We start from the raw sequence: 27,730 nt of genomic DNA on the forward strand, positions 1-27,730 counted from the left end.
GAAATTGTACGATGTTTTGGAGACATCTCGATGAGGCAGCCATAGAACAAATCAAACAGCCATAGAACACAACAAAACCCAAAATGAAAGCCCATAATACTGCCACCTCCTTCTTCCCCTTGAAAACAATTGGGTATTCATCACAGACTCAACTAGTTTCTCTTTGGCATCCCATCTGCTTTTCTTCAATCTCCTACAGAAACTGGCTCAATCTCATACAGAATAAGACAGATTAAAATGGCTCAATGTCATACAGAATAACACTCAGTTTTGTGCCCGTTCCTTGGCCTTTAACTTTCCCATGTGATGTGTCCTTTTCTACCAGTTTGGTAGTAAAAATCCTCTCTCCTATCAAGCTGCTGAGGTAATCTGCTGCTTCTTGGCCGTAGTCTTCTTCTAGCTCTGTAAACATCGGCTTAAACATTGCCAAAAAACCTAGTTTCTCTTTAGCCTGCCGATCTTCTCAGTATTTATATATCTTTCTCTGCCTTTTTCCAATGCAAGATTCATAACCTATCCAAATTCTTGGACCTGTAAACATCGGCTTAAACATTGCCAAAAAACCTGGTTTCTCTTTAGCCTGCCCATCTTCTCAGTCTTTATATACCTTTCTCTGCCTTTTTCCAATGCAAGATTGAACCTGGTTTTGAATTGGGATTATATCTTGTTGGTAATCCTGTGTTAAGAACAAAATCAGTCCAAAAGTTTCCTTACCCACTCTTGATAATTGCCTTCAACCCTCCCCACCATCTTCACTCATCCTTAACCCAACAAATATTTCTTCATTTAGTGGACATCAGCCATCTCACCGATTAACATGGTTCCAATGTCCATGCATATCCTGTATTAATCAACAAAAATTAGTCTAAACGTTTCCTCACCCACTCCTGATAATTGGCTTCGACCCTCCCCACCATCTTCACTCATCCTTAACCCAGAAAAATTTCTTCGTTCAGTCGACATCAGCCATCTCACCGATTAACATGGTGCTAGTGTCCACGCATATCCTGTATTAATCAAAAAAAAATTGGTCTAAACATTTCCTCACCCAATCGTGCTATAGTCGGCTTCGACCTCCCTACCATCTTCACTCATCCTTATCACAGAAAAATTTTCTTCGTTCAGTCCACATCAACCGTCTGGCTGATTAGCCTCATGCCAATGTCCATGAAAAAACCTCACCCATTCATGATAGTAGGCTACAACACCCCCATCATCTTCACTCATCCTTATCACAGGAAAAATCTCTTCATTCAATCCACATCAGCCATCTCACATATTAGCATCTTGCCAATGTCCACGAAGTTCCCCATCAATCAGCTCACTGTTATCGAGTATCTCCAATAGCTTAAACCTACATAAACAAAAATGAATGCATACACTGTTGTCCTTATGAAACAACCTTATCATTCATCCTATCTTAGGGATGAAGATCATCATCCCTATGTAAGGTAAAGCATCTGCTTCACTATCCGCACCAAACATATCGGAGATTACCGAGAAAAAATTCTTTTATGAAAAAACTCTTACTATGCACACCAATCACCTCTTCCATGTTGAGTCATGTTGATTAGTAATAGACTCTTAACAGTGGTATCAGAGCATTTACTAATAATTTTTTTTTGTTGTTGTAATGTTTTTTGCATGTGAGCGATGGGGATCTAACAAGGCTCGTATGCTCTTCACAGGATCAAAACAACATTCTTAACCCGGTATTCTTCTTTCTCGATCTCTCTCTCCTTTTCTATGATGTTGTCTTCTTGGTCGAATCAAATTTGTATAACTTTTTATTTTCTTTCTTTCTACTTTCTACCATGCTACGATTTTAATTATTATTGTGCATCGGGCCGTGTGTGTTTGCACTAATCACACAAGCTCAACTCATGGCTCTTTTCAATATTGCAATGTATCTCCCACTCTCCCCTCTCTTGAGCCATCTCTTAAGATAATAATTATTCTTGTGCATCGGGTCGAGTGCGTTTGCCCTAATCGCACATGCTCACCTCATGGCCCTTTTGCATATGATGTTGAGTATGCCACTCTTCCCTTTATTGAGCCATCACTTGGCTGATTCTATGGGATGTTGTGGTCTTGACGAGGTGTATGTTGCCTAACTATGCCACTCTACTCTCTATTAAGCCATCACTTGGCCGATTCTATGGGATGTTGTGGCCTTAACGAGGTATATGTCACTTACCTATGCCACTTTACTCTTTATTGAGCCATCACTTGGCGGATTCTAGGGAGGTGTGGTGGTCTTGAGGAGGTGCATGCCGACTACCTTAGGGTTTCATACCTTAAGGCATGCTTAATATTCATACAACTAATTGATTATTATTCTAATTATTTTCTAATTACACAAATTGTCTTTTCACTTTCTAATGATTTTCTCATAATTGTCATTAAATACCCACCCACAATTAACTCTCTTTCTTGCCCTTATTTTAAGTTCATTTACATTATTTACGTACGTTTAATGGTGTAAGTGTCGAATACATGTGTATAATGGACGTATTCACACTATCCCGTTTCGGCCATTTATGTAATTAGCATAAAGGGTAGTTGCCCTAAGTCGGTCACTATATATAGTGACCTTGCAACCTTTTTGTAAGGTTGGTTGTTGTATTGTCTCTTTGTGAAATAAGAAAGTCTTTTGTGTCTCTCTCCCTCTCTCTCTCTCTGTGCACGACCTACAATCTGTCATACGCAGGTACTCAGAAGAATCGAATGCTTCTTGATCTTCCGCATTGACGACCTCGTCTACAACATCTGGTATCAGAGCTTGCACAGCATTCGGTCCTTCAATCCGCTGTCGGCCGTCGTCACCGCCTGCACAGCATTCGGTTCTTCACTTCATCACGGCCTGCACAGTATTCGCGTCATTCGAAGAAAGAGAGAAGAAGAACAAAAACGAGGTTTGCACCTCATCGCGTTAGATCCTTTTGCTTGGAGTAAGCCATCAGGTTGTACTCCGTTCCTTGTGATCGTAACAGCTCGAGGTGAAATCCCCTTGTGCATCATTGACACGATCGTGCTCCATTCGGTTAAACGGCATCCGAAAAGGTCATTAAACGCTGCTCGCTGCTCGTTGTAACCACTCGGTGCAGATCGGTCTCAAGACAACAACCCCAATTCGCGCTTCATCCGGCTGATCGACATTCGAGAGGATCAGTTGGATCTGTCTCTCTCGTCGCTGCAGCCACCCGAAGCAGAATCGGTCCAGATAATCGGTTTCAATAATCGGTATTCGGCAACATTCGGGAAGACCAGTCGGTTCTGTCCCTCAAGCTACCGAAGTCAATTCGAGCAAGTTCCGAAGCCGAACCGACTCGGGTTCAAATCCGACTAGAACGATATCGGGTGAGCCAACCGGCTGCACCCCAACAAGGTTCGTAGTCAACTCCGAACCGAGCTTCGTCAACCGAAACCGAATTTGATGGCATCAACATCCGGCTCGTCAGAAATGAGTCTACGAAAGTTCGATGGATCGAACTTCAACTTCTGGAAGGAGCAAATGCAGGACTATCTCATAGTCAAGGGGCAAATCGATCCCATCGAAAATGAAGAACCTCCAGAAGGATACAAACCAATTGAGTGGCAGAAGCTGGACAGAATTGTCCGCGCCACGATTCGGATGCACCTATCGGAATCGGTATACTTTACGGTGCAATCGTGTATGACAACATTCGAACTGTGGAAAACACTGTCGGACACTTACGAAAAGAAGGTCGCCGCAACGAAGATGTTTCTGATCCGGCGCCTCTACAACTTGCGGATGAAAGAATCCGATTCGGTTCAAGCACACCTCAATGAGTACGAAAGCATAAGCTCCCAAATCTCGTCACAGGGGATGGCAATCGAGGATGAACTCAGAGCAATGATACTCATGAGCAGCCTTCCCTCATCATGGGAAACTTTCGTCACAACCGTGTGCAACGCGTCAACCACGGCTGTTAAATACTCCGAAGTCACGAGCGCAATCCTGACCGAAGCAGCTCGGAGAAAGTCTTTCGCCAAAGACTCAACAGATGACGCTTACGTAGTGCAAGGTTCGACAGACCGATCGAACATACGAGGAAGAGATTCCTCACGGCCGCCGAACAATCAGCGAAGACGGAGCCAGTCACGGGATAACCGAATCTGCAACTATTGCAAGAAACCCGGACACATCAAAGCCGACTGCCGCGCACTCAAGAACAAGAACAACAAGAAGAGTGGCCGGCATGAGGAGATCAATTACGTCAGCTTCTCAGCTGATGTACTACCGGACGACCCGAATATACTATCAATCGAAAATCCAGTCGGATCAGAAGTTCTACTCACGACTGAAGAATCGAGCACATGGCTCTTAGATTCGGGCGCGTCATTTCACGTGACTCCTCATCGATCCCAATTTCGGCAATATACGATCCGTCACTCCGACTCAGTTCGAGTCGGTAACTCGCAACACTGTGACATCATCGGAATCGGCACAGTAGAGCTCAACCTTGCAGGTGGCTCTACACTTGTACTCCACAATGTCCGACATGTACCCGAGCTCTCAAGGCCATTGATCTCAGTCGGACAACTAGATGAAGACGGCATTCGTGCCGGTTTCTCTTCGGGAGGGTGGACACTCCACAGGGGGAACCTCCTGCTTGCTAGAGGACCCAAGATACACTCCCTGTATCCGTTACATGTTACGCTCAGAGAGGGTAACCTGTTTTTGGTGGATATTCCTGTGTCATCACTATGGCACCGAAGATTAGGACACCTCAGCAAGGCCGGCATCACGCACCTATATAGAGCCGGATACATCCCCAAACTCTCCTTCTCGGACCATCAATTCTGCGAGCATTGCCAGTATGGCAAACAAGCAGCCGCATCACACCCGACATCAGCACCCAGAGAAACGAGACCTCTTGATTTGGTCCACTCGGACGTCTGTGGCCCAATGCCGCATCAGTCTCTCGGCGGTGCCTCTTACTTCGTCACTTTTATTGACGATTCGACTCGAAAGGTGTGGGCTTATCCAATTCGCTCCAAAGATTGGGTCTTCTCGATCTTCACCGATTGGCTCGCTATGGTAGAAAATCAAACCGACCGAAAGCTGAAATGCTTTCGGACAGACAATGGGGGAGAATTTAAATCCGAAGAATTCGTCAAATTCTGCCGACAACGCGGCATCCGACGTGAATTTACGGCACCACACAGTCCGGAGCAAAACGGGATTGCAGAACGAATGAATCGGACAATCCAAGAAAGGATAGTTTCCATGCTCCAACACTCCGGACTGTCGGATGGCTTCTGGGCAGAGGCTCTACTCACGGCAGTACACATAATCAATATGTCGCCAAGTAGACCTCTAGGACTTCGAATTCCTCAGGAACTATGGATCGGCAGTAAGCCGAATTACGACAAGCTGAGGATCTTCGGATGCGAGGCGTACGCCCTTATTCCGAAAGATGATCGCCGAAAACTTGCACCTCGGTCCCGGAAATGCATTTTCCTTGGATATGGATCCGACGGCGAAATGGGATACCGACTCTGGGACCCCGAACACAGGCAAATCGTTCGAAGTTCGGACGTTGTGTTCAACGAGTCGGCTATGAATCCATCAGTCGAAAAACCGATCGAAGTCTGAAGGGTAACGTTTTCCGATGTGCCGACCCTTCAAGAAGGCCCCTCTCTCAACACACGGTCAGCTTCACGGGTAGCTGAACCTTACACTACCAACTCGGACAACTCCGACTCGGCACAGCAGAACAATCCGCTTTCGGACCATCCGACCTCGATACCCGATGCGACCAGTCCAATCATACCTCGACAATCCGAGAGACTGTCGCAACCTCCGGAGAGGTATTCTCCTGGAATTTTCTTCACCGACGCCGGCGAACCGACGTCTTACGAAGAAGCATCGACATCTGTCGATTCCGCCACCTGGCATCTGGCGATGGAGTCGGAAATGCACTCCATTCGGGCAAACAAGACCTGGGATCTGGTCGAATTACCTAGGAACTGACGTGCTCTTCCTTGCAAGTGGGTCTATCGACTAAAAGAGACGTCTGATTCGACCACCCCAAAGTACAAGGCCAGATTAGTTGCGAAGGGCTTCCGACAAGAATATGGCGTCGACTTCGACGAGATTTTTTCACCAGTGGTGAAAATGACAACCCTTCGTTTTCTGCTCGGCGTCGTGGCAGCCGACAACTTGGAGCTGATTCAGCTAGATGTCAAAACAGCATTCCTCCATGGTGATCTTGACGAGGAAATTTATATGGAGCAGCCAAAAGGCTTCGTGGCGACTGGCCAAGAACATCTAGTCTGCCGACTCAGGAAGAGTCTATACGGCCTCAAACAGGCACCGCGACAATGGTACAAGAAGTTCGACGACTTCATCCAATCGATCGGCTTCTCAAAAAGCGATGAGGACCATTGTCTCTTTACCAACACAGCTCAAGATGGATCACCCATCTTCCTCATCATTTACGTGGACGACATGCTCATTTCTGGACGCCACGCGGGCGAACTTGCCGATCTCGTTCGGCAACTGCGGTTGAAGTTTGCCATGAAGGACCTCGGTCCGGCACGACACATCCTTGGCATGAAAATTAGTCGGCATCGCGATAAACGACATCTTTTTTTGTCTCAGACCGACTATATCGGACGTGTCTTGGAACGCTTCAACATGCAATCAGCCAAATCTGCTTCAACCCCGCTCCCCATGAATCTTCGGCTCTCTCAGCGAGACTGCCCGACATCCGGTCCGGAGGGGGAAGATATGAAGTCGGTACCGTATGCACCGGCAGTCGGCTCCCTTATGTACCTGATGGTCGCGACACGGCCTGATATTTCTCACGCCGTAGGAGTCATTAGCAGATTTATGCACAATCCTGGCCGATCGCATTGGAACGCAGTCAAGCATGTGTTCAAATATCTGGCTGGCACAAAAGATCACGGCATTCTTTTCGGTCCGAACCGAACCTCAGGCGTAGTCGGTTACACCGACTCGGACTTCGCCGGCTGTATAGATAGTCGGAAATCAACAACCGGATACTGCTTCAAATTCGGCAATGGAGCAATCTCGTGGAAGTCGAAACTTTAGGAGTGCACAGCGACCTCAACGACCGAAGCAGAATATGTAGCTGCGTCCGACGCAGCAAAAGAAGCTTTGTGGCTCGGTCGGCTGGCGCACACGTTTCGACAAGTCGATCATGACTCGGCTCCAGTTGTCTACAGCGACAGTCAAGGTGCTGTTGCCCTGTCGAAAAACCCGGTTCACCACAACGCCTCCAAACATATCGATGTTCGATATCACTTCGTTCGGGACTGCGTCATTTCAGGGAAAATCGGTCTAGAGAAAATATCCACAACCGACAATGTCGCAGATGGAATGACCAAGTGTCTTTCAGCAGACCGTTTTCGGTCTCTTCGGCATCAGATGGGCGTAACGACAAACCAGTCCGGTTAGACCCGGACACAGAGCAGGATGGTTCCCGACAACCGACATCAGTTCCTTAATGATCGGCTTCAACTGTCCCGACCCGACCAGTTCGGTCTTCTGCCTTCGGACCCTGCCGACTCGAACAAAGCTGATATGTCCGAGAACCTAAGTCTATACCTGTAATCTTAGATAACCCATGTATACGCCCATTACGGGGGAGTGTCGAATACATGTGTATAATGGACGTATTCACACTATCCCGTTTCGGCCATTTATGTAATTAGCATAAAGGGTAGTTGCCCTAAGTCGGTCACTATATATAGTGACCTTGCAACCTTTTTGTAAGGTTGGTTGTTGTATTGTCTCTTTGTGAAATAAGAAAGTCTTTTGTGTCTCTCTCCCTCTCTCTCTCTCTCTGTGCACGACCTACAATCTGTCATACGCAGGTACTCAGAAGAATCGAATGCTTCTTGATCTTCCGCATTGACGACCTCGTCTACAACAGTAAGGATTCATGTAGACTAAATTTTAATATTGAGTGGGCATCATGCCGCTTTTTGAACATTTTTTCCAAAGTGTTCTCTAGGTTTGACTCATGTAATCGAGCCTTAGAACTCAATTAAAAACACACGAGTTCCCCAATTGATGTTTTACTCATAAATTTGAGTACTACATCTTTGCACACAACACCACCACCATTTGTATCAATTTGTGGCTTATGACACAATTGTGCAAATTACAACCATCATATTGGGATGTATATCTGCATACCTCGCACTATCCATTTATTTGTGACATTTTTTTTAGTAGGTAGCACGTGGGTTTTTTTGAACCTTGTTTTCGTCACTTCTTGACTCTTATAGATAGTGACTTCTTTTTCTCTTTTTTTCATAACATTTGCTTGCTATGCAAGACTAGAATATTACTTGCGAGTGCACTTGTTTTTTAACGCAATACACTTTCTCGACCATATCAATACATGTTGGGTTGGCATTCTAATATAAGGCTAACTAGGAAACTACATTGATGTTAGAACCATGGTTGAGCCTTAGGGAGCCACCATGATTATTCAAGATAGAGATCCGAGAAAGACATCTTAGCTATGTTTCCCCCCATGGTTTTTAAAACACCATAGTGTTACCATAGTTATCAGATCTCGAATCACATCTCATATGTTTAGAGGGGTAAAGACGTGAGATGCTTTCTTGGTAGAGTTCTTACAATCAAAATTTCAAGCACTCATTTTGCTTGTGTATTTTCTGAACCTCCTTATTTATATTGCATACCCACAACTTGCATCATGGAACAAGTTTTGAACGTTGTTGGAGCGATCTCTCCGACTGAGACCTCTCAACTCCAATCCGCATCTCGCACACCAGCTGAGATCACTATTGAACAATTGCTCACTACTACCTTGAATCAATTGGCCGAAATGAGGCAAGCCAATATGGCATTGGAAAAGAAATTCCAAGAATTGACTATTGTCAGGAATAGTACTAAAGCAGAGATGGAATTAGTACTAAGAAGAGAAGTACTATTAGTACTAAGAGGACGGGACTACGTAAGATTCCCGAGAGAGGAAGTGAGAAAGAGAGAGAGAAAGATGATGACAACAGCTAATATATTATGTGAAAAGATAAGTACAAGCGGTTGAGAGGCTTAAAACTGGCGTTGAACCAATTTGGTTCAACATAATGCCTAGTGCCTTCTTTTATAGTGTTGTCAGGAGTAATCCAGAAACTTCTAGAATGTTCTAGAGAAATCTGGAATATACATTACTTTCTTATAATAAAACATAAATGAAAATAATATCCTATGAATTACAATAGATGGTGTGATGGTTAAGAGCTCGACCCATATACCATAAGGTCATGGGTTTGAGTCTTGCCATATCATGACACTATCTCCCCCTTAAAGACGACGAGTGGAACGAGTCGGCGCTGATTGCGGACCGAGTTTGTCTGGATATTTTCGGTGGAAATCAGCAAGCAGATCCTGAGCATTGGCAACATGCTCGACGGGTTCCCAAGTGCGTTCGCTCGGACTATAACCAACCCAATCGACCAAATAATAAAGTTTGTTGCGAATAAGTTTGGAATTGAGGATGGCAACAACTTCATACTCTGGGCCGGCGTCCAACTCCAGCGGGGGCGGCGGTGATGTAACACGATCAGGAATGGTGTTTGCTTTATAAGGTTCAAGAAGAGAACAATGGAAACTCGGATGTATCTGAAGCTGCGGAGGGAGATCAAGGCGGAATGTGACATCATTAACTTTACCCGTAATACGGAAAGGACCGAGTCGTCGATAATCCAACTTGTCGCACGGTCGAGTAGTCTTGATGTGACGACGTAAGAGACATACTCGATCTCCGATGGCAAAAGAGGAGGGAAGCCGATGACGATCCACGTAAGTCTTCTGTGTCTGTTGAGCATGACGAAGATGAGTCGAGAGATCTATCTGGATCTTGCGTAGTCTCTCCAAATGACTAGGGCGGCGGTTTCCTCGCTAGTGATGGCCTTAGTACACGGAACAAAATGTGCCATCTTCGTATATCGATCGACGACGGTTAAGATAGCGTCGAACCCCTGTGAGACCGGCAGATCTGTGATAAAATCAAGACAAATAGATTGCCACGACTTACTTGGAATCGGTAAGGGTTCCAACAAGCCATATGGATGGTGTCGTGGCATCTTTGCTCGGCAGCAAGCATCACAGGTCCGAACGTAGTCGTCAACAAAACGGCGCTTGTGGGGCCACCAAAAAGATCGATGCACTAGCTCCAACGTCTTAGTACTACCAAAATGTCCCGCCATATGGGTGTCGTGACAATGCTGGACGATTTGAAGGCGACAGGAGCAATCGGGGACATATACGCGCTTTTTAAAGAATAACAAACCATCATGATATTCGAATTGTCGGTAGTCAATACCTGGTTGTTGAGACTGAGAACAGGATGCCCGAGAAGTATCAATGTGATCTAGGATGTCTTGAGCAAAACAATCCGTCTTCAAGTTTGCACGTATGTCATCGGTAATCCGTGAATCCATCGGGGTGTGAAAAATCCGCGTCGTGTGCAATCGTGTTGGTCCCAAGATTACTTGCTTTTGATATCAAATGTTGGATCACCAGGACGAGGTGCAAGATATGAACGCCGTGGTAGTGCATCTGCTTTTCCTTGCTGCTTCCCCGGTCGATATGTGATTTTGAAGTCGAAACGCGTGAGGAATTGCGCCCACCGAGCTTGCCGTCGATTTAGTACGCGAGCGTTCTGGAAATAAGCAAGATTTTTATGATCACTAAAGACAATGACCTGATGTGGAGAGCCCTCTAAGAAATGCCGCCATTGCACAAATGAATCCACGATGGCTAATAACTCCTTGTCATGTATTTCGTAGTTGATTTCCGCAACATCGAATTTGCGCGAATGGAAAGCCACCGGATGCAACTCTTCTTTATCTCCTTGTTGAGAAAGGATGCTACCGAGGGCGAAATCTGAAGCATCGGTCTCCATGATGACTGGTTTGCTAGTATCCACATGAGCTAGAATCGGTGCTGATGTAAAGGCTTTCTTAAGATGCCGAAAAGCCATATCTGCTTCAATGGACCAAAGAAATGCTTGGCCCTTCTTCGTAAGTTGTGTGAGGGGTAAGATAATCTTCGAGTAATCCTGTATAAACTTACGGTAGAAGTTAGCAAAACCTAGAAAACATTGTACATCTCGTACCGACTGTGGAATTTGCCACTCTAGTACAGTTTGGACTTTAGCTGGATCCATGGCGATGCCCTTTGAGGAGATGACGTAGCCTAGAAATTCCACTTGCTTGTAGTCAAAGCTACATTTTTCTAGCTTGGCATAAAGACCATTCTCGCGGAGTCGCTTTAGTACTAATAGTACATGAGAATCGTGCTCTTGCTGGGTCTTCGAATAAATCAATAGATCATTAAGATAGATGATCAAACAGATATCCAAGAGGTCTCTGAATATATCATTTGCCATGTGTTGGAAGACTGCGGGTGCATTGGTTTGGCCGAACGGCATAACAGTATACTCGAAATGCCCATACCGCGTGCGAAAGGCGGTCTTCCATTCATCTCCCAGTCGGATCCGCACGAGGTTATACGCTCCTCGTAGATCGATTTTGGTAAAAAACTTGGCACCATTAACTCGCTCTAAAAGACTTGATATAAGAGGAAGTGCATACCTATTCCGGATGGTGACCTTATTCAATCCGCGGTAATCAACGACGAGACGAAGTGAGCCATCTTTCTTCTTGACAAAGAAGATGGGTGCACCGGCCGGAGATTTCGAATGACGGATGAACCCGCTTGCCAAGTTCTCCTTGATGTAGGCTCGAAGGACTTCTAACTCGGTGGGTGACAAGTTGTAAATTGGTCCCCATGGGGGCTCGGTTCCTGGTTGTAAATCGATGGGACAGTCATAGGGACGGTGATGAGGAAGGGTACCGGCTTTTACCTTGTCAAATACATCGGCATAAGGATGATATTTTGCCGGAAGTTGTACTGAGGAGTCCTTCTTAATAGTGCTGGAAGGATGTACTGATATTGCAAATAGGAACATTGCCTCCTTGTGTCCTTCTTCGCGTAATTGATGGAGTGAAATGGTCGAAACTCGGTGAGTAGATTCTTGGGGTGGTCGATATCGGACTTCTCTTGTTCTCCAATCTATGGCTGGATTATGTAATTCAAACCAAGGTAATCCTAGGACAATGGGATGCTCTGGACTACTAATTATATTAAATGATATTACACACACAAAACTACCTAGGACAACTTGAATGGGTTCTGATTCTTCTACAATATTCCCGGAAGCAATGGGATGACCATCAATGACTACTACAGATGCAGGACAAGGAAGTTTTCTTAGGGATATCTGAGAAGCTTGGGCAAAATTTCGATCCATGAAACAAGAATTAGCTCCGGAATCTAAGAGTGCTAGGACGGGTACTGGGGGAGTACTTTTAGTACTAACAATGACTTGGGCTAGGAACACATTGCTAACTTGCTTGGAAGGAATGGAACCACTAATGGGCTGTACAGATCTAGGGCTGCTGTCCAACCAAACGGTTCCTATTTTGGTTGGACTCAATCGTTTAACTCTTCATCTAATTGACTAAGGATTTCAAATTTGTTTGAGATACTTGGGCTATTAGTACTATGAATACTATCTGACACTCTATTAGTACTATTAATACTATCAGACACTCCGAAGGGAAGAATTGACTCGGGTTTAGTATAAGCGACGATTTGATTTACCTGTCTTTTTGGCCTATGGGGACAATTGATGGCGATATGCCCTGGTCCACCGCAATAAAGACATAATCGATTGGCACGTCGTCGTTGCTTTTCTTCTTCCGATAACGGGCCACGTCGACGCATGGTGTCGATCTCCATCGGTGTCGGAATATTGGCTTGAGGTACATCGCGTGCAAATGGTTTAGCCGTGACTGAGGCGTATATGGGTTCCGGCCGAGAGCGTGGTATTTGTAACTGACGCTCCGAACGCCGTTCGAAAAGGCGGTTGTCGCATCGGACCGCTTGACTGATTGCCTCCGTAAGAGACTTTGGTTCTTCGGGGAAGGTTAAAAGTAGATCTTTGACATCATTGCGCAAGCCGTAGCGAAACTGCTCCATGAGGGCCTGATCATCCCAGGGAATATCTGAGGCGAGTAGGCGGAAATCCGCCGCGTAGGCAGAGGTTGGACGATCGCCTTGACGCAATCTTCAGATCTTGTTGATAGCCGTCCTGATGTTGTCGGTATCTCCAAAGCAGGCTTTAAACTCACCAATAAAATCTTCAAAGTTATTAAGCAAGGGTGATTGTTTTTCTAGAAGCGGAGTGAACCATGCCAAGGCTGAGCCGCTAAGTAACGTGCCTATTAGGCCGACTCGAGATGCATCAGTGGGATATCGGGAAGGATGCATCTGGATGACTAAGCGTACCTGATTAAGGAATCCCCAGAATTGCGATCGCGTTCCATCAAATTTCACAGGAAGTCCAATCTTGGGCTCTTTATGAAATCCTTGGGGACTTGATCCTTGTTGTTGCAACGCTGCTTCGAGTTGTTGTACCCGTAATGCTAACTCCCCATGTTGTTGTTGCGTTTGTTGTTTTTCGGGAGCGATTTGTTGCAGAACCCCTATCAACCGTTGGTTTTCTTGTTCCAGAGCAACAAACTTTTCTTTTAGGCACTATAACTCAGAGAAAACGGATTGATATTCTTGGGCGCTAACAGTAGCCATAGTATAGGGAAAAGGGTAGGAGGAAAGGAAAATTTGGTTCAAACTGTCAGGAATAGTACTAAAGCAGAGATGGAATTAGTACTAAGAAGAGAAGTACTATTAGTACTAAGAGGACGGGACTACGTAAGATTCCCGAGAGAGGAAGTGAGAAAGAGAGAGAGAAAGATGATGACAGCAGCTAATATATTATGTGAAAAGATAAGTACAAGCGGCTGAGAGGCTTAAGACTGGCGTTGAACCAATTTGGTTCAACATAATGCCTAGTGCCTTCTTTTATAGTGTTGTCAGGAGTAATCCAGAAACTTCTAGAATGTTCTAGAGAAATCTGGAATATACATTACTTTCTTATAATAAAACATAAATGAAAATAATATCCTATGAATTACAATAGATGGTGTGATGGTTAAGAGCTCGACCCATATACCATAAGGTCATGGGTTCGAGTCTTGCCATATCATGACAACTATTGAGTCCAAGAAAGAAGGTTCAAGGGAGATAAGAAAGAAAGAACCGAGGAGGCCATTAACACTTGGCTTGGTCATTGGGAGTCTCACTTTGAGCTCCACCCCAAGCCCGATGTTGTAAAAATTGGTTATGTCGGTTGTGAGTTGGGTGGTTGAGTTGCTACTTGGTGGCATGGCCTAAGGACTGCAAAGAACTTACCCACAACTTAAGAAGGTTTCGTTGATGTTTTTAAGAAACAGTTTTTGCAGCCACCTTCTCAAACTGAACAAGCGCAACACTTGCTCACGTTGTCGAGTAAGCCATTTACCTCTCTTGAGGATTATGTGCATCATGCTCGGACCCATATCCAAAAATCGGGACTTACGGGTGAGAAATGGTTTGTTGCTTACTTTTTGAATGGTATTCCCAATGGGGATTGCCATTGGATTGTCCATGACAAGGACCCCACAACTTTCGAGGAAGCCGTCAACATTGTACTTCAGTACCATAGGACTTCCAAGAAAGACCACAATAAACCTGAGTTTGCCAAAACTTTGAATGTCAAGTTCATTGGGAAACGTAAGCAATCCAGTGACACTCTTGACCACGACTCCAAGAAACCGAACCTCTTCTGTGCATATTGCAAGAAGCGGGGCCACACAAAGGATACCTGTCGTCGTCTTGAGAGGAAGTCAATGAACACCCCTCCTCAAGACAAATCTACGAGTCACACATGTGAGTCTTTTGATGTTGTTGAAGTTCATGTGAATGCCCTTTTCCTTCACATTTACTTGGACCTAATGATTTACCCCAAGCAGTCGGGTATATCAATGGAACACAAACACATTTCTTGTTTGATTTCGGTAGTTCTCACAATTTTCTTAATGATCACTTTGTGCAATAAATGGAACTCCACATAAACGCAAGTGATCATATCTATCAAATTCACATGGAAAATCGAAGCATTCAATACATCAGTGGCATTGTTTGTCAACTGCCAATTCAAATAGATACCTATTTGGAGAAGCTAGATTTTCATGTTATGAAACTACAATCCGTAAATGTCCTTTTAGGATACCCTTGATTTTTTAATAAAAACCCTTCTTTGTCCATTGATTGGGTTAATCACTCAATCACATTTGAACTTAATAATTGTAAACATTTTATTCAATGTTCCAAACTTCCTTCTCGTTCACTTGTGTCTTCTAAATCTTTAAGTGAGTATTCAAGTTCATTAATTTATTCATGTGTAATTGATCCTGCGTTTCAATTTTATTATTTTAATATTGATGCCACACAATTACCACATTATGAACAACGATTACTCAACTCTATTTTAGACGATTTTCAAGACGTGTTTCCTAACGAATTGCCGCTTATTTTACTACCAAAATGTAATGTGGACCATCAAATTGAACTCATCCCCGGTGTTGCTCTTGTGAGCATTCCACCTTACTGACTTAGTCGATTAGAAGAGGATGAGATCGCTAAACAACTTAGGAATACTCGAGTATGGGCCACATTAGGTATAGTAAATCACCTTGGGGTGTGCCAGTTCTATTAGTTAAGAAGAAGGAAGGTTCATGGCGAATGTGTATCAATTATTGCTGTTTGAATAAAATGACAATTAAAAATGCATATCCGTTACCTCGTGTAGATGATTTGATTGATCGTTTGCATGGGGCCCGATATTTTACTAAAATTGACTTACGAACAGGTTATCATCAGATTCGCATTGCCAGGGATGATATTCCTAAAACCGTTTTTCGTACATGCTATGACCATTATGAGTTTTTAGTCATGCCTTTCGGGTTTACTAATACTCTAGCTACATTCCAACAAGCGATGAATGACATTTTCCGAGATCAACTCGGTGATTTTGTTGTTGTCTTCTTGGATGATATTTTGATATATAGTCATACCTTGCAAGATCATGTTCAACATGTTCGATTTGTTTTGCAAAAGTTGCGTGACAACTCTTTCTATGCAAAACATTCAAAATGTGATTTTTTTCCAAAAATGTATTGTGTACCTAGGTCATTTAATTACGGAAAATGACGTTGAAATTGAACCTTCTCGTATTCAAAAGGTTAAACTTTGGCCTATTCCTTGTAATATTCGTGAATTGCGATCATTCTTAGGGTTTGTTGGATTTTTACGAAAATCAATTCGTAACTATTCCAAATTGACTACGCGATTAACTATCCTTTTAAAAGGTCATCCACGTAAGTTTGTCAAACCGATTGCATGGAATGAAAAACTTGACAAATCATTTGAGACACTCAAAGAGCATGTGTGTAGGCTCCTACTCTTCTATTATCGGACCCTTATAAGCCTTTCTCAATCGAAACTGATGCTAGTGATTATGCTATTGGTGCCATTCTCTATCAAGGCGATCACCCTATTGCTTTTGAAACTAAGAAGCTTGATGCTGCTCAATCTCGGTATTCGGTTCAAGAGAAAGAGTTGTTTGTGGTAATACATTCACTTCAAACATGGAGGCACTATCTCTATGAAATAAATTTGTGGTTACAACAGACCATCAATCATTCAAGTATTTTTGTGACCAGTCAAATCTTGTTGGTTGTAAAGGCCGTTGGGCTGACCTTATGCAATATTTTGATTTTTCCATACAGTGTCGCAAGGGTTCTATGAACATCGTTGTAGATGCTCTTAGTCACATTAAATAAGTTAACATGCTTAGCTTCACGGAAATAAAATCTGGTTTTTTAGATCACCTTCGAGGGAAATAACTTGATGATAGTTATTTCTCAAAATACTAGATGAAAGCCGAATCAGGTTTAGATGCCATTACTAGCACCCTGCCCTCGAAGGCGACCTTTCACAATACAAATGGTTTGCTCTACTGTAGTGAAAAGGTCTATGTTCCAGATTTACCAAACGTAAAACAGAAAATTCTTCATGAATGTCATGATGCACCATCTACGGGTCATCTTGGAATAGAACGCACACTCGTTCTCATCTCGAGTACTTTTTTCTGGCCTAAGATGCGCTCTAACATGCATAAATATGTAACTCAATGCTTACAATGTCAGATTAATACGTCGGAACAACTTAAAGCTGTTGGTCTTTTACATCCCTTAGATATTCCCAACAACAAATGGGAAAGTATCTCGATGGATTTTATTGTTAGTTTACCTCGTACACACAGCGGTCATGATGCCATTTGGGTTGTCATTGATAGACTAATAAAATTGGCTAGATTTATTCCTACCAAAACCACGGTAAACGCTCAACAATTGGCTTATCAATTTGTTGATGAGTTATTTCATTTTTATGATGCCATTTGGGTTGTCGTTGACAGACTAACAAAATTGGCTAGATTTATACCTACCAAAACCATGGTAACCGCTCAACAATTGGCTTATCAATTTGTTGATGAGTTATTTCGTTTTTATGGATTACTGATCAAGTTTACTAGTGACTTTTGGACTCAAGTCTTTAAGAAACTAGAAACTACATTGAACATGAGTTCCGCAGATCATCCTCAATCTGATGGACAAACTGAATGAGTTAATCAAATTATTGAGGACATGCTTCGAGCTTATGTAGCAAAAACCCCTTCTAAGTCGGAGCAATACCTTCCTATCTTAGAATTTGCCTATAATAGCTCTAAACATACATCCACTAGATATAGTCCTTTTATGTTGATGTATGGTTTTCAGCCACGTGCCCCAGTCAATGTCACGATTCATTGTGATACATTAGACAGTACACGCAATTTTTTGCAAGACATGAACCAAATGTTGCATATTGCCAAAGAAAATGTCAAGATAGCTCAAGATCGTGCTCAATTTTATGTTGATCAGAAGACACGTCCTCATGCATTTGCTATTGGTCAAAAAGTTTTTTTGCGTGTCCCTACTGACTCTACGTCATTGTCTACGGGCAAGTGTGCTAAGTTAGCCCCAATATTGTGGCCCATTTGAAATCCTTAAGCGAGTTGGGTCATCTGCTTATCACCTTGCCTTACCCCGTAACGTTGGTATTCATCCTGTTTTTCATGTTAGTCGTCTAAAACTATTTTTAGGTTCTGGTGATAACACCATCACAATCCAAGATCTTGTAACATTAGAGGATTTTCTTACAAACCTCATGTTCCTGAACGAATTCTTGATTCTCGTACTAAACGTTTACGTTCTAAAGAGATTCGGCTATTCAAGATCAAATGGATGGATAAACGTATTGATGATGGCACATGAGAACGCGGGCATATTCTTAAGGCACAATTTCCTCACTTCATATTGCAAGATTGCAATCTTTTAAAGTGGGGGAGTATGTTATGTACACATAATGTTGGTGAGGGTAGGTCACTAATATTTACATTAGTGAAGGGTATGTTCAATAATATTAAAAAGGGGCTAATGTGATTGGATAGAAGGAATGATAGGTTCAATCACTATCATGATTTGGGCAACCAATGAATGGAGACCCTTTTAGAAAGGCACATCTATTCAAGGGGCCTAGGAAAAGGTATAAATATGAGGCTTAGCTACCCTCATAAGGACATTACGTCGGAAGGCTACTGTCTTAGATACCGGTGGTGCCGGGCTCAACTTTTGTCTCGACGATCGTGTTTATCTCTTCCATAGTCATCCTAATATCCAACGGTATGGGACGTCGATGGTAGGTTGGCTATGTCTAGATCATAGCTTGGAGGAAGTCGGGTGGAACACGTTCTTCTATCCAATCTATTTTCCTTCTTTTACTTTACTTTGGTCTATTGATTAGTAATAGACTCTTAACAAAGCTCCTTGGCGATCTTAATCAGTCGGGGGTCATTTGATGTCCCTAAATCGGCTTCCTCCAAGGTCAATGCCTTTACCATTAAGATATCTCCATTTCTCGCTCTAAGGCTTCTCGGGCGTGGTAGAGTTCTTCCACAGATTTTGGTTTCCCTCTATCTTAGTGTCCGTATTGGACATGTATGGGCTGGCCGCTTCGATGACATCAATTTCGAATAACAATATTAGTTTCAGGTTCTTTTCTAAATACTGGTCAACCTCGTTGTCGGCCAATCCATTGAGCATATGAACTCCCTCGCCGTAGAGTGGTGTTCTCTCTTTTGGCGTAGAGTCGGGACCTGAATTTTTTTCTTACCTTTTTAGAAGGTGATGATATTTCTATGCCAGTTCTGTTTGATGTTGGTTGTCCACAGCCATAGACTTCTGAGTAGAATCGGATACGCGTCAGATGCGTTTAGGTGTTGGACGACCGCCGAAATTTGAAATGCATGCCCATCAATTATGATTTAGAGGTTTTGAATTAGATAAAGAGGTCTTACGAAGCTCATATCCGCTATCCTTAGCCAGAATGGGCAAGCTTCCCATTGGTTAATTCCGAGTCGGTGGCATGTAGCTTTACTAATTACGTTGGTTATGTAATCGGGTATTTCTTGTCCTTTGATGACGAGTTTCACGGCTGGGTTCTATGCGTCCAACACCACCGGTTCTATGCTTGATTCGGCAAAATGGATCAATGCATTCGGCCATTCCTTTTTGCTTGCCATTGCCGCCACCGTCTCTTTGAAAGGGGGAACGAGATTCAGCAACTTACTCAGTGGCCTTGAAATTTGGCAGCCCTTGGTAGATCTGCTCGTCCCCAAGTGGTTTGTCGGTTGTTGCTAGTTGTTCCTATGTGTGGGTTTTGCAGATTGTGATAGTTTGCATCTCATTTTGCATGCGTTCAGCATTCACGTTGTTGGCCTTATCAATTTAGACCTTTGCCGCTTTACTGATCTCGTTCTGAGCTTCCCACTCAAACTATTTTGTTTTGTTGTGGGTGGTCACTTCTTGAACCTCTCCCGTGATCATGTTGATTGTTGGGGGGTCCCTCTATCATTTTGTGGGCATCGAGTAGCGTAGTCCCTTGGTTTGTGGCAGTTGTAGCATATGATGGGTGCTGCTTGACTTGATTCCCCTCGTTCTATTGGTGGTGATGGTAGTTGTCGAGTAGGTTCGTCCCGTGGCCAAGGATTATAATGTTGCACTTGTCGGGGGTGCCGATCATCTCTACAATCCTCGTTTGCTTGAAATCGACAATTTCTAGGATGATTATCCTCTTTGTGCTGATAATCTTGTCGGTGCCGGTTATTACCGTGATTCAGTTTGTTCGTGAATCGATCATTATTCGTGTTGTTGCCTGGCTTCCTCTCGGTCCTTGGCTCACGTGCATACCAAGGGGCATACTCTCCCTTGTTCACGGTTGTGGAATGTTACGTGCGGAAGCTATACGAAACACAGAATACCAACAGGGAAAAACATGTTTAATGGAGAGCTTAAGAGACAATGTATGCGGGAGAGACAGAGAGGGAATGAACACACAAAAAAAACTAAATTCAAAATAATGTGTAAAACTCTGTACATAGGATGTGCTCAAAGAGAACTTTTATACAAGTCCATACGGACTGACAAAAGTACTGACACGTACTTCAATGCTCATAACTGAGCTCCTACACTAACTCCCAAATATATTCCCTTGTGGAATATCTGTTCAACGGCTTCCCGGTTTCCGCACCGATTTGGCCTCTTGTTGCACACCGGTTTGTGCACCAGTTTATGTACCAGTTTATGCACCGATCCGGCCTATTCGATCGGTCCAAACCGATCTGGTTCTCGGCTCGCACAGCCGATCCGGCCAATGTTGAGCTTGTATCTCAACACTCCCCCTCAAGCTCAACTCCTCTCTAGAGCCTTTAAAAGCCTCCAACACAACAAACACATTATCATCCTCCCAACCGATAAAAATATGGGAGATGTGTTCTAGATAAAGACACATACTACACCAAAGCCATAGAACACCTCTTGAATTCTACCACCTATAAGAGAGTCACCCACTTCCCCTTGGAAGAGTTACTATACTGCCTTAATAACATAATAACAAACCACTTAGGTACACTTTCCCTAATTGAAGCCAATTTCATCCTCCACAAACACAAAAAAGGATATCAAGTATCCAAGTTCCTCTATTTCCTCCCTAAATTACACAAAACACCTATGGGTTTTCGACCCATTTGTTCATATAATAACTCCTTATTTAAACAAACATCGAAGTGGTTACACCACCAACTTCTACCAATCCTCCTTCTCCAACCACAATATCTAAAAGACTCTCACACACTAATCCAATCACTAGAAAACCTACACCCACCATCTAATAGTTTCTTATTCACGTTTGACGTTGAATCTCTTTATCCTAGTATCCCCCCTAAGCTAGGAATCCAAGCCCTACATAGTCTAATCACCCCCCACTTTTCCCCTTCGAAAACAAATCTCATCTATACCCTTAGTGCCCTTGTTTTAGAATATCACTATCTAACTTTCGATGGCATCGTTTACCAACAAATAAAAGGTACAGCCATGGGTAGCAACTTTTCAGTCGTATATGCATGCCTCTTTTTAGTATATCTCGAAAACTTACAACCATCGCCCCCCCATCTCTTCTATTGATGATGCATCTGGGGTCTGGATAGGCACCAAATCTCAACTTTTAGAATATCTTGACTTTTACCCTTTACACACAAAAAACTCCATCAAGCTTACTATTCAAACTTCCCCCTTTAGGCTACCATTTTTAGACATATAGATCAACCTCGAAAACTCATCTTTTTCATTCAATTGTTTTCAAAAACCTCTCAATTCATACCAATACTTGCCTTTTTCATTGGATCATCCTTCCCATACAAAACAATAGTTTATCACTAATGAAGTGAAGAGATATCTCATTAGAGAAAGCACCCCATTAGGTTTCTACCAAATGAAAAAACTCTTTTTCAATAGACTAGTTAATCGTGGTTACCCTCCATCCTTTATACTAAAAAGCTATTAGAAAATACCTTTTAATCTTAGAAAAACACTCCTATATCAACCCAAAACTACTACTTCCCTTAACACCACAATCTTTAAACTTAGATACACTAAACATACCCCAAAACTAGGCATTCATAGTTTTCTGAAAAAACTCTATAATGACTTAATGTTAGATCCCGGGCTTACAAGCATCTCACGCCCCTTCATATGTTGGACAAAATCTAAGTCCATACATGCCCTCCTAGTTAAGACTAAGTTTTCAAAAAATCCACTGAAATCCCCCACTTAAAACTAAGTTTTCAAACAATCCACCCAAATCTCCCACTTAAGACTAAATTTTCAAACAATCCACCCAAATCCCCCACTTAACACTAAGTTTTCAAATAATTCACCCACATCCCACACTTAATATTATACCACCATCCTAAATCCCCTTTTTCATCACATTAAGAACTCCCCCCTCACCATCATCATTATACTCATTCCCCCTCTCTCACTCCCTATCATTTCATACACACATTTCTCTCTCTCTCTCTCTCTCTCTCTCTCTCTCTCTCTCTCATCACCACATCCTATTCTATCTCATCTACTACACAAATCAAATCCTCCCCACTCCATTTCTCTCACTCCCTCTTCCTTCCCACCCCTTTATTAATCACATTCTCTTGTTGTAATGGTCTTTGCACTGAAGAGCTCCACTATGGAGTGAAACTAGTTTGCCTAAGACCACCACCCTCTTTGAATTAAAACATATATATATATATATATATATCTTTCTCTCTCATTAGTGTATGTTTCCTACTTTCTCTTGTTTAGCTTAAGCACCCTCTAATCATTGTGTGCCTATCCCTACGCACTCCTTGTTCCGACCATTTGGTCCTAGTAAGATACAGGTCGAAGTCGGCTGAGAAGACCGCAAAATCGGCAAATTAGGAATTGCGCCGATCCACCCGCCAGAAGAACCCCGTGAAGAGGTACGAGTATAATGTGTATATGGTGCATCATTATGCGTACATGACAAAAGTGGCGGCATTGCGTGAGCCAGAGAGCTACGTAGAAGTTGCGAAGGAGGCAAGTTGACGTGTCGCTATGGAGGAAGAGATGCACGCACTCACGGAAAATGAGATTTGGGATTTAGTGGACGTATCGAAAGGAGTGAAGCCGATCGGTTGTCGATGGGTATACAAGGTTAAATACAACACCTCCGGCTCCGTCAACAAGTACAAGGTCTGGTTAGTGGCCAAAGGCTACGTGCAGCAGCACGACATTGACTACGATGAGAAGTTCGCGACAATCACGAAGATGACGTCTGTCTGTGTCCTACTTGCGGTGGCAGCGAGAAAGGGGTGGCATCTATATCAGATGGATGTGAAAAACACATTCTTGCAAGGTGATCTTGAGGAAGTTGTGTTTATGGTTCAACCCCCCAGATTTCAGTCCAAAATGAACACGTCGTCCGTTTGCTGACTGAAGAAGTCCCTTTACGGATTAAAGCAAGCCTTGCATTCCTGGAACGCGGAGATCACACAACGACCACGTCGGATGGGGTTTGCCGCATTAAAGTCGGATTCTTCACTCTTCATCCGGCAAGGTCGAAACAAACCGGTTAGTATTTTACTTTATGTTGATGATTTAATCATCGCTGGCGCTGACCTGGACGAAATCGACCACGTCAAGTCCGAAATCGCAACATGTATTGCCGGAATTGGGATCGATGAGGAGTCACATCAAAGGAAGCACCTGAATCTAAGAGCCATGTGCTCGATTCTTTAGTCGTAAGCAGAACTTCTGATTCGATTGGGTTCTCAATTGATAGTATGTTCATTTGATAATACTTCGGCTATAGAGCCGACTTAGTTGATCTCCTCGTGTCGGCCACTCTTCTGCTCCGCTCGTTGAGGCTTATCGTTTTTAGCCTTGAGTGCACGACAATCGGCTTTGATGTGTCTGGGTTTCTTGCAGTAGTTGCAGACTCGATTATCTCGGGACTAGCTCCGACTTCGGTGATTGTTCGGTTGTCGTGAAGAACTACTTCCATGGATGTTCAATCGGTCGGTCGAACCTTGTACTATGTAAGTGTTGTTGGCTGAATCGTTAGCAAACGATTTATCCAAGCTGCTTCAGTCAAAATTGCACTCGTGACTAAGGATGGCAGTTGTCGACGCATTGCACACGGTTGTAACAAAAGTTTCCCACGAAGGAGGGAGACTACTCATGAGTAGCATTGCTTTTAGTTCATCCTCAATAATCGTCCCCTGGGCCGAAACTTGGGAGCTTAAGCTTTCGTACTCGTTCAAGTGTGCCTGGACCGAGTCAAACTCTTTATTCCAAAGGTTATAAAGGCGCTAAATCAGGTATATCTTGGTGGCGGCGACCTTCTTTCCATAAGTGTTCGAAAGTGTCTTCCATAGTTGGAAGGCAGTCGAACACGATTGCATCGTGAAGTACACAGATTCCGATAGGTGCATCCGAATGGTGGCTCGAACGATTCCGTTGAGTTTTTCCCATTCAAGAGGCTTGTATCCTTATGGAGGGTCTTCATTCTCAATGGGGTCAATTTTCCCCTTGACTATTAAATAATCTTGCATCTGCTCATTCCAGAAGTTGACGTTCGATCCGTTGAACTTCCTTAGACTCATCTTTGACGAGCTGGATGTTGATGCCATCTGTGTTGGTTTAATAGACTTTGTCTGGAGTCAGCTATGAACTATGGTGGAGTGCAGTAGCCATGCTCACTTGATGTCGTTCTAACTGGAGTTGGACACAAGTCGTGTCGGTTTCGAATATAGATGAATCTTGTTCAAAGTGACTACAATCAACTAACTTAGTCAAATTGAACCCTGATTTGATTGTTCGATTTCGAATGTCGATTTTTCCGAGATTTCTCAACACTGATTATGTGCGATTCACTAGGTCAATCCTTTTTCGAGTAACTGCAATGATGAGAGGGACGGAGCCAACTAGTCCTCCCGAGTGTCGTTCAACCCAATGAAACACAGATTGGGGTTGTCTCTCTCTTCATCAGATGTGATTTCAAGAGGAATTGCCAATCGAGATCTTCAGGGTGTACAGGAGAAGAGTTACCGATGGAGGTTAGATAGATGGCGGCAGTGGAGTCAAGCAAACATCGCTCTGATACCAGATGTTGGGTACACCGTCATCTAATGCATAACAAGATCAATACTCTTCTAGGATAAGATTGTAAGTGAATGCAAGTTCATAGCTTTGATGGCAGTGAAGACAGAAAAGAAACCAAGTAGTACACAAGAGAGAGAGAAAGAAGAAAGAAAGAAAGATATATTAAGGTCTTCTAAGGCCAAAATTGGCCCATGAGACAAATGGTTTACAACAAAAAATGGGATATTTACTCATTCATCGAGAGTAAAAAATAAATAAAAATAAGATAAAATAGAGTTTAATCTAAATAGTTCTAGTAAAACAATAAACATGTTCTATATAAAAATCATGTTCTACAATGAAAAGGTTATACTAGGCCTAATTTCATTTCCATCCAAGTCTTCCGAAGAGAAGCGGGAGGTCAAAGGGTTGCGATGTGGATGTGGCCCGTGATGCCAATGTAAAAGGTACCCCAACCATAGCTTCTAGTCGACGTAGCTCACGTTCCCTTATCTTCTTAATCTTTTCTACTCCACGCCAGCTTGTTTTGAAGCCCAACATCCGAGGGCATTTAGGTGTTCTTTGCATTTCTACTTCCTCAAGAGAGAGGCTGATCGGTGTACGTGTATCCACATACATCGTCTCCCCTTGTTCCTGAAAATTTACACTAGTTACATGTTGATGAATAGTAAAAGGGTTATGGTTAACACTTTGTAATTTATTCTCCCTATGTTGTTTTAACTCTAAAATATACCTACCTAGTCTCTTTACACTCAGGGTATCTAATATGTCTTGGTATTTCGCCCATATCTCGGCATAAGTTGGGCACTTGCATGTGAAATGATGCTCATCCTCTATCTCTATGTGGCATAACCTACATAGCCTTTCCTCTCTAGGGACTCTATTAGCCCGACCATTCTCAATCTCAAGTTGGTGAGATGATATCCTAAGTTGTCCAATGGCCACCAAGAGCTAGTGTCTCCAGACGCATGTAGGGATCGGGATGCCTCAAAGGCTCGACGGGATATCCTATCTTGTGGTTGGCTATGTATCCGATGAATAAAAACTACCACTTGAAAGAGTGTTTCTACTAACATCGGGGGTAGACTGAACTCTGCTCTAATAATGTCATGTGGTACTGTCGATTTGCTTCGGAGTTGATGTGATAACATCGTCACCAAAGGTCTCTCTAATTGCATCTACATGAAAGATGGTAGACCTGGAGCCCATACTACTGATGCACACATAAGGGAAGGGGTCACTAATGAGTCGAAGAGCCATCCCTTGGTCTGTGGCCTTGAAAGTATGCCTGGTGGCATTGTCTCTCTAAGAGTGAGAGGGATGCATACCCTCTCGTTAGCCTATCTTTGGCTACTTGGGTCATCGAGAATTTACCTGAGTGAGCACTAAAAGGGACTCCCAAGTATACATATGATCCAACTACCTCAACTAGTTTATGAGAGAGGGTTAGGTGACATTTAATCCTAACTCGGGACGATGTATGAAAGATAAGGACTTTAGTTTTCGGTAGATTCACTACTAGTCTTTGTTGTGTACAAAAGTCATCTAGGGCATTAAGATGCTTTTGTAGGTCGTGTTGTGACTCTGAGAGCAAGACAATGTCGTTTGCACAAAGTAAGAAGCTAACTTGCGTATCCCCAATAACTGCTCCCTTGCCTCCCTTACGAGCAATAAATTTTGTGATCTCATCAATGTAGATCCCAAAAAGAGTCGGTGATAAGGGGCAACCCTCTTTCACACCAATGGCGCTAGTGAAACAATCGGATAGGCCACCTGGGCATCTTACGCACCCAGAGACTTGCTCATATAGGGCATAGATGGCCCAGATCATGTCATTTGGTATCTCCAAGCTCTTAAGTCTATCAAACAACCTCTCCCTAGGAACTGTGTCAAAGGCTTTGCGGAAGTTCACAAAGCAACAATATAGTTTCTTCTTACAAGCCTTTCTCTGGTCAATTAAGCACTTAAGTGTGAAGATATGGTCAATGGGGGAGAATGCTCGTCTAAAGCCAACTCGCTCAGGTGCTCGAAGACTTAATGTTTCCATATAATTGCTGAGCTCCGCTTCCATTACTACACCATATAGTTTAGCGAGTGTATGACCTATCATAATGGTCCTATATGTATTTGGTTCCATTGGGTCCCCTTCTTTATGTATAGGAGCCATTGTGTTCATGGCCCATTGTGGTGGAAAACCCTCAGCAAGGGCGCGATTGAAGATTAGAGTGAGAAAGGGGGCTAGGCACTCTCGAGCATATATGATGTGCTCGGCTCGCAATCCTGTGTGGTTCATGGATTTCCTATGTTGTAATGTTTTTATGACCTTTGTGACCCTAGAGGTCGTGAAAAGTGTCCCCATGGTATGTCGAGCTGTGGAAGGCATTGGAATGGGTGGTTGGTTGGGGACATGGTAGAGTCTCTCGATATATGTGTGCCAAATATTGGGATCCTTGATGGGTGTTTTTGGTTTCGGTTCCCGTAGTCTCTTCCATGCAAGGGCACAGTCCCTACTCATGAGCATATGGTAGAGTTCCCAATATTGAGATGCTTCCCAAGCTTGTCTTTTACGACGTTGTCGTGAAGAAAACCGTCCCTTGGCGCAATCGGTGCATAGCGTGTGTGAACCGGCTCT

General features: G+C 43.3%; 1 protein-coding gene across 1 annotated transcript; it reads right to left on the reverse strand.

The window, feature by feature from the left end:
* Positions 1 to 232: 232 nt before the first annotated feature.
* LOC147854538 (uncharacterized) lies at positions 233 to 27,664 on the reverse strand. The gene is made up of 7 exons (XM_087331563.1): positions 27,037 to 27,664; positions 21,198 to 21,291; positions 1,277 to 1,354; positions 1,178 to 1,228; positions 810 to 841; positions 608 to 676; positions 233 to 402 (listed from the first exon to the last, which is right to left on the reverse strand). Exons 1-7 carry the CDS (start codon positions 27,617 to 27,619, stop codon positions 233 to 235), a joined length of 1,077 nt encoding a protein of 358 aa, XP_087187689.1. The 5' UTR covers positions 27,620 to 27,664.
* Between the last annotated feature and the right edge of the window lie 66 nt (positions 27,665 to 27,730).

The sequence above is a fragment of the Azolla caroliniana genome, unplaced genomic scaffold (assembly GCF_043228905.1).
Source record: "Azolla caroliniana isolate FFs.n. ecotype wild unplaced genomic scaffold, voAzoCaro1.0.p SCAF_15, whole genome shotgun sequence".
In the NCBI taxonomy this organism is placed as follows: domain Eukaryota; kingdom Viridiplantae; phylum Streptophyta; class Polypodiopsida; order Salviniales; family Salviniaceae; genus Azolla; species Azolla caroliniana.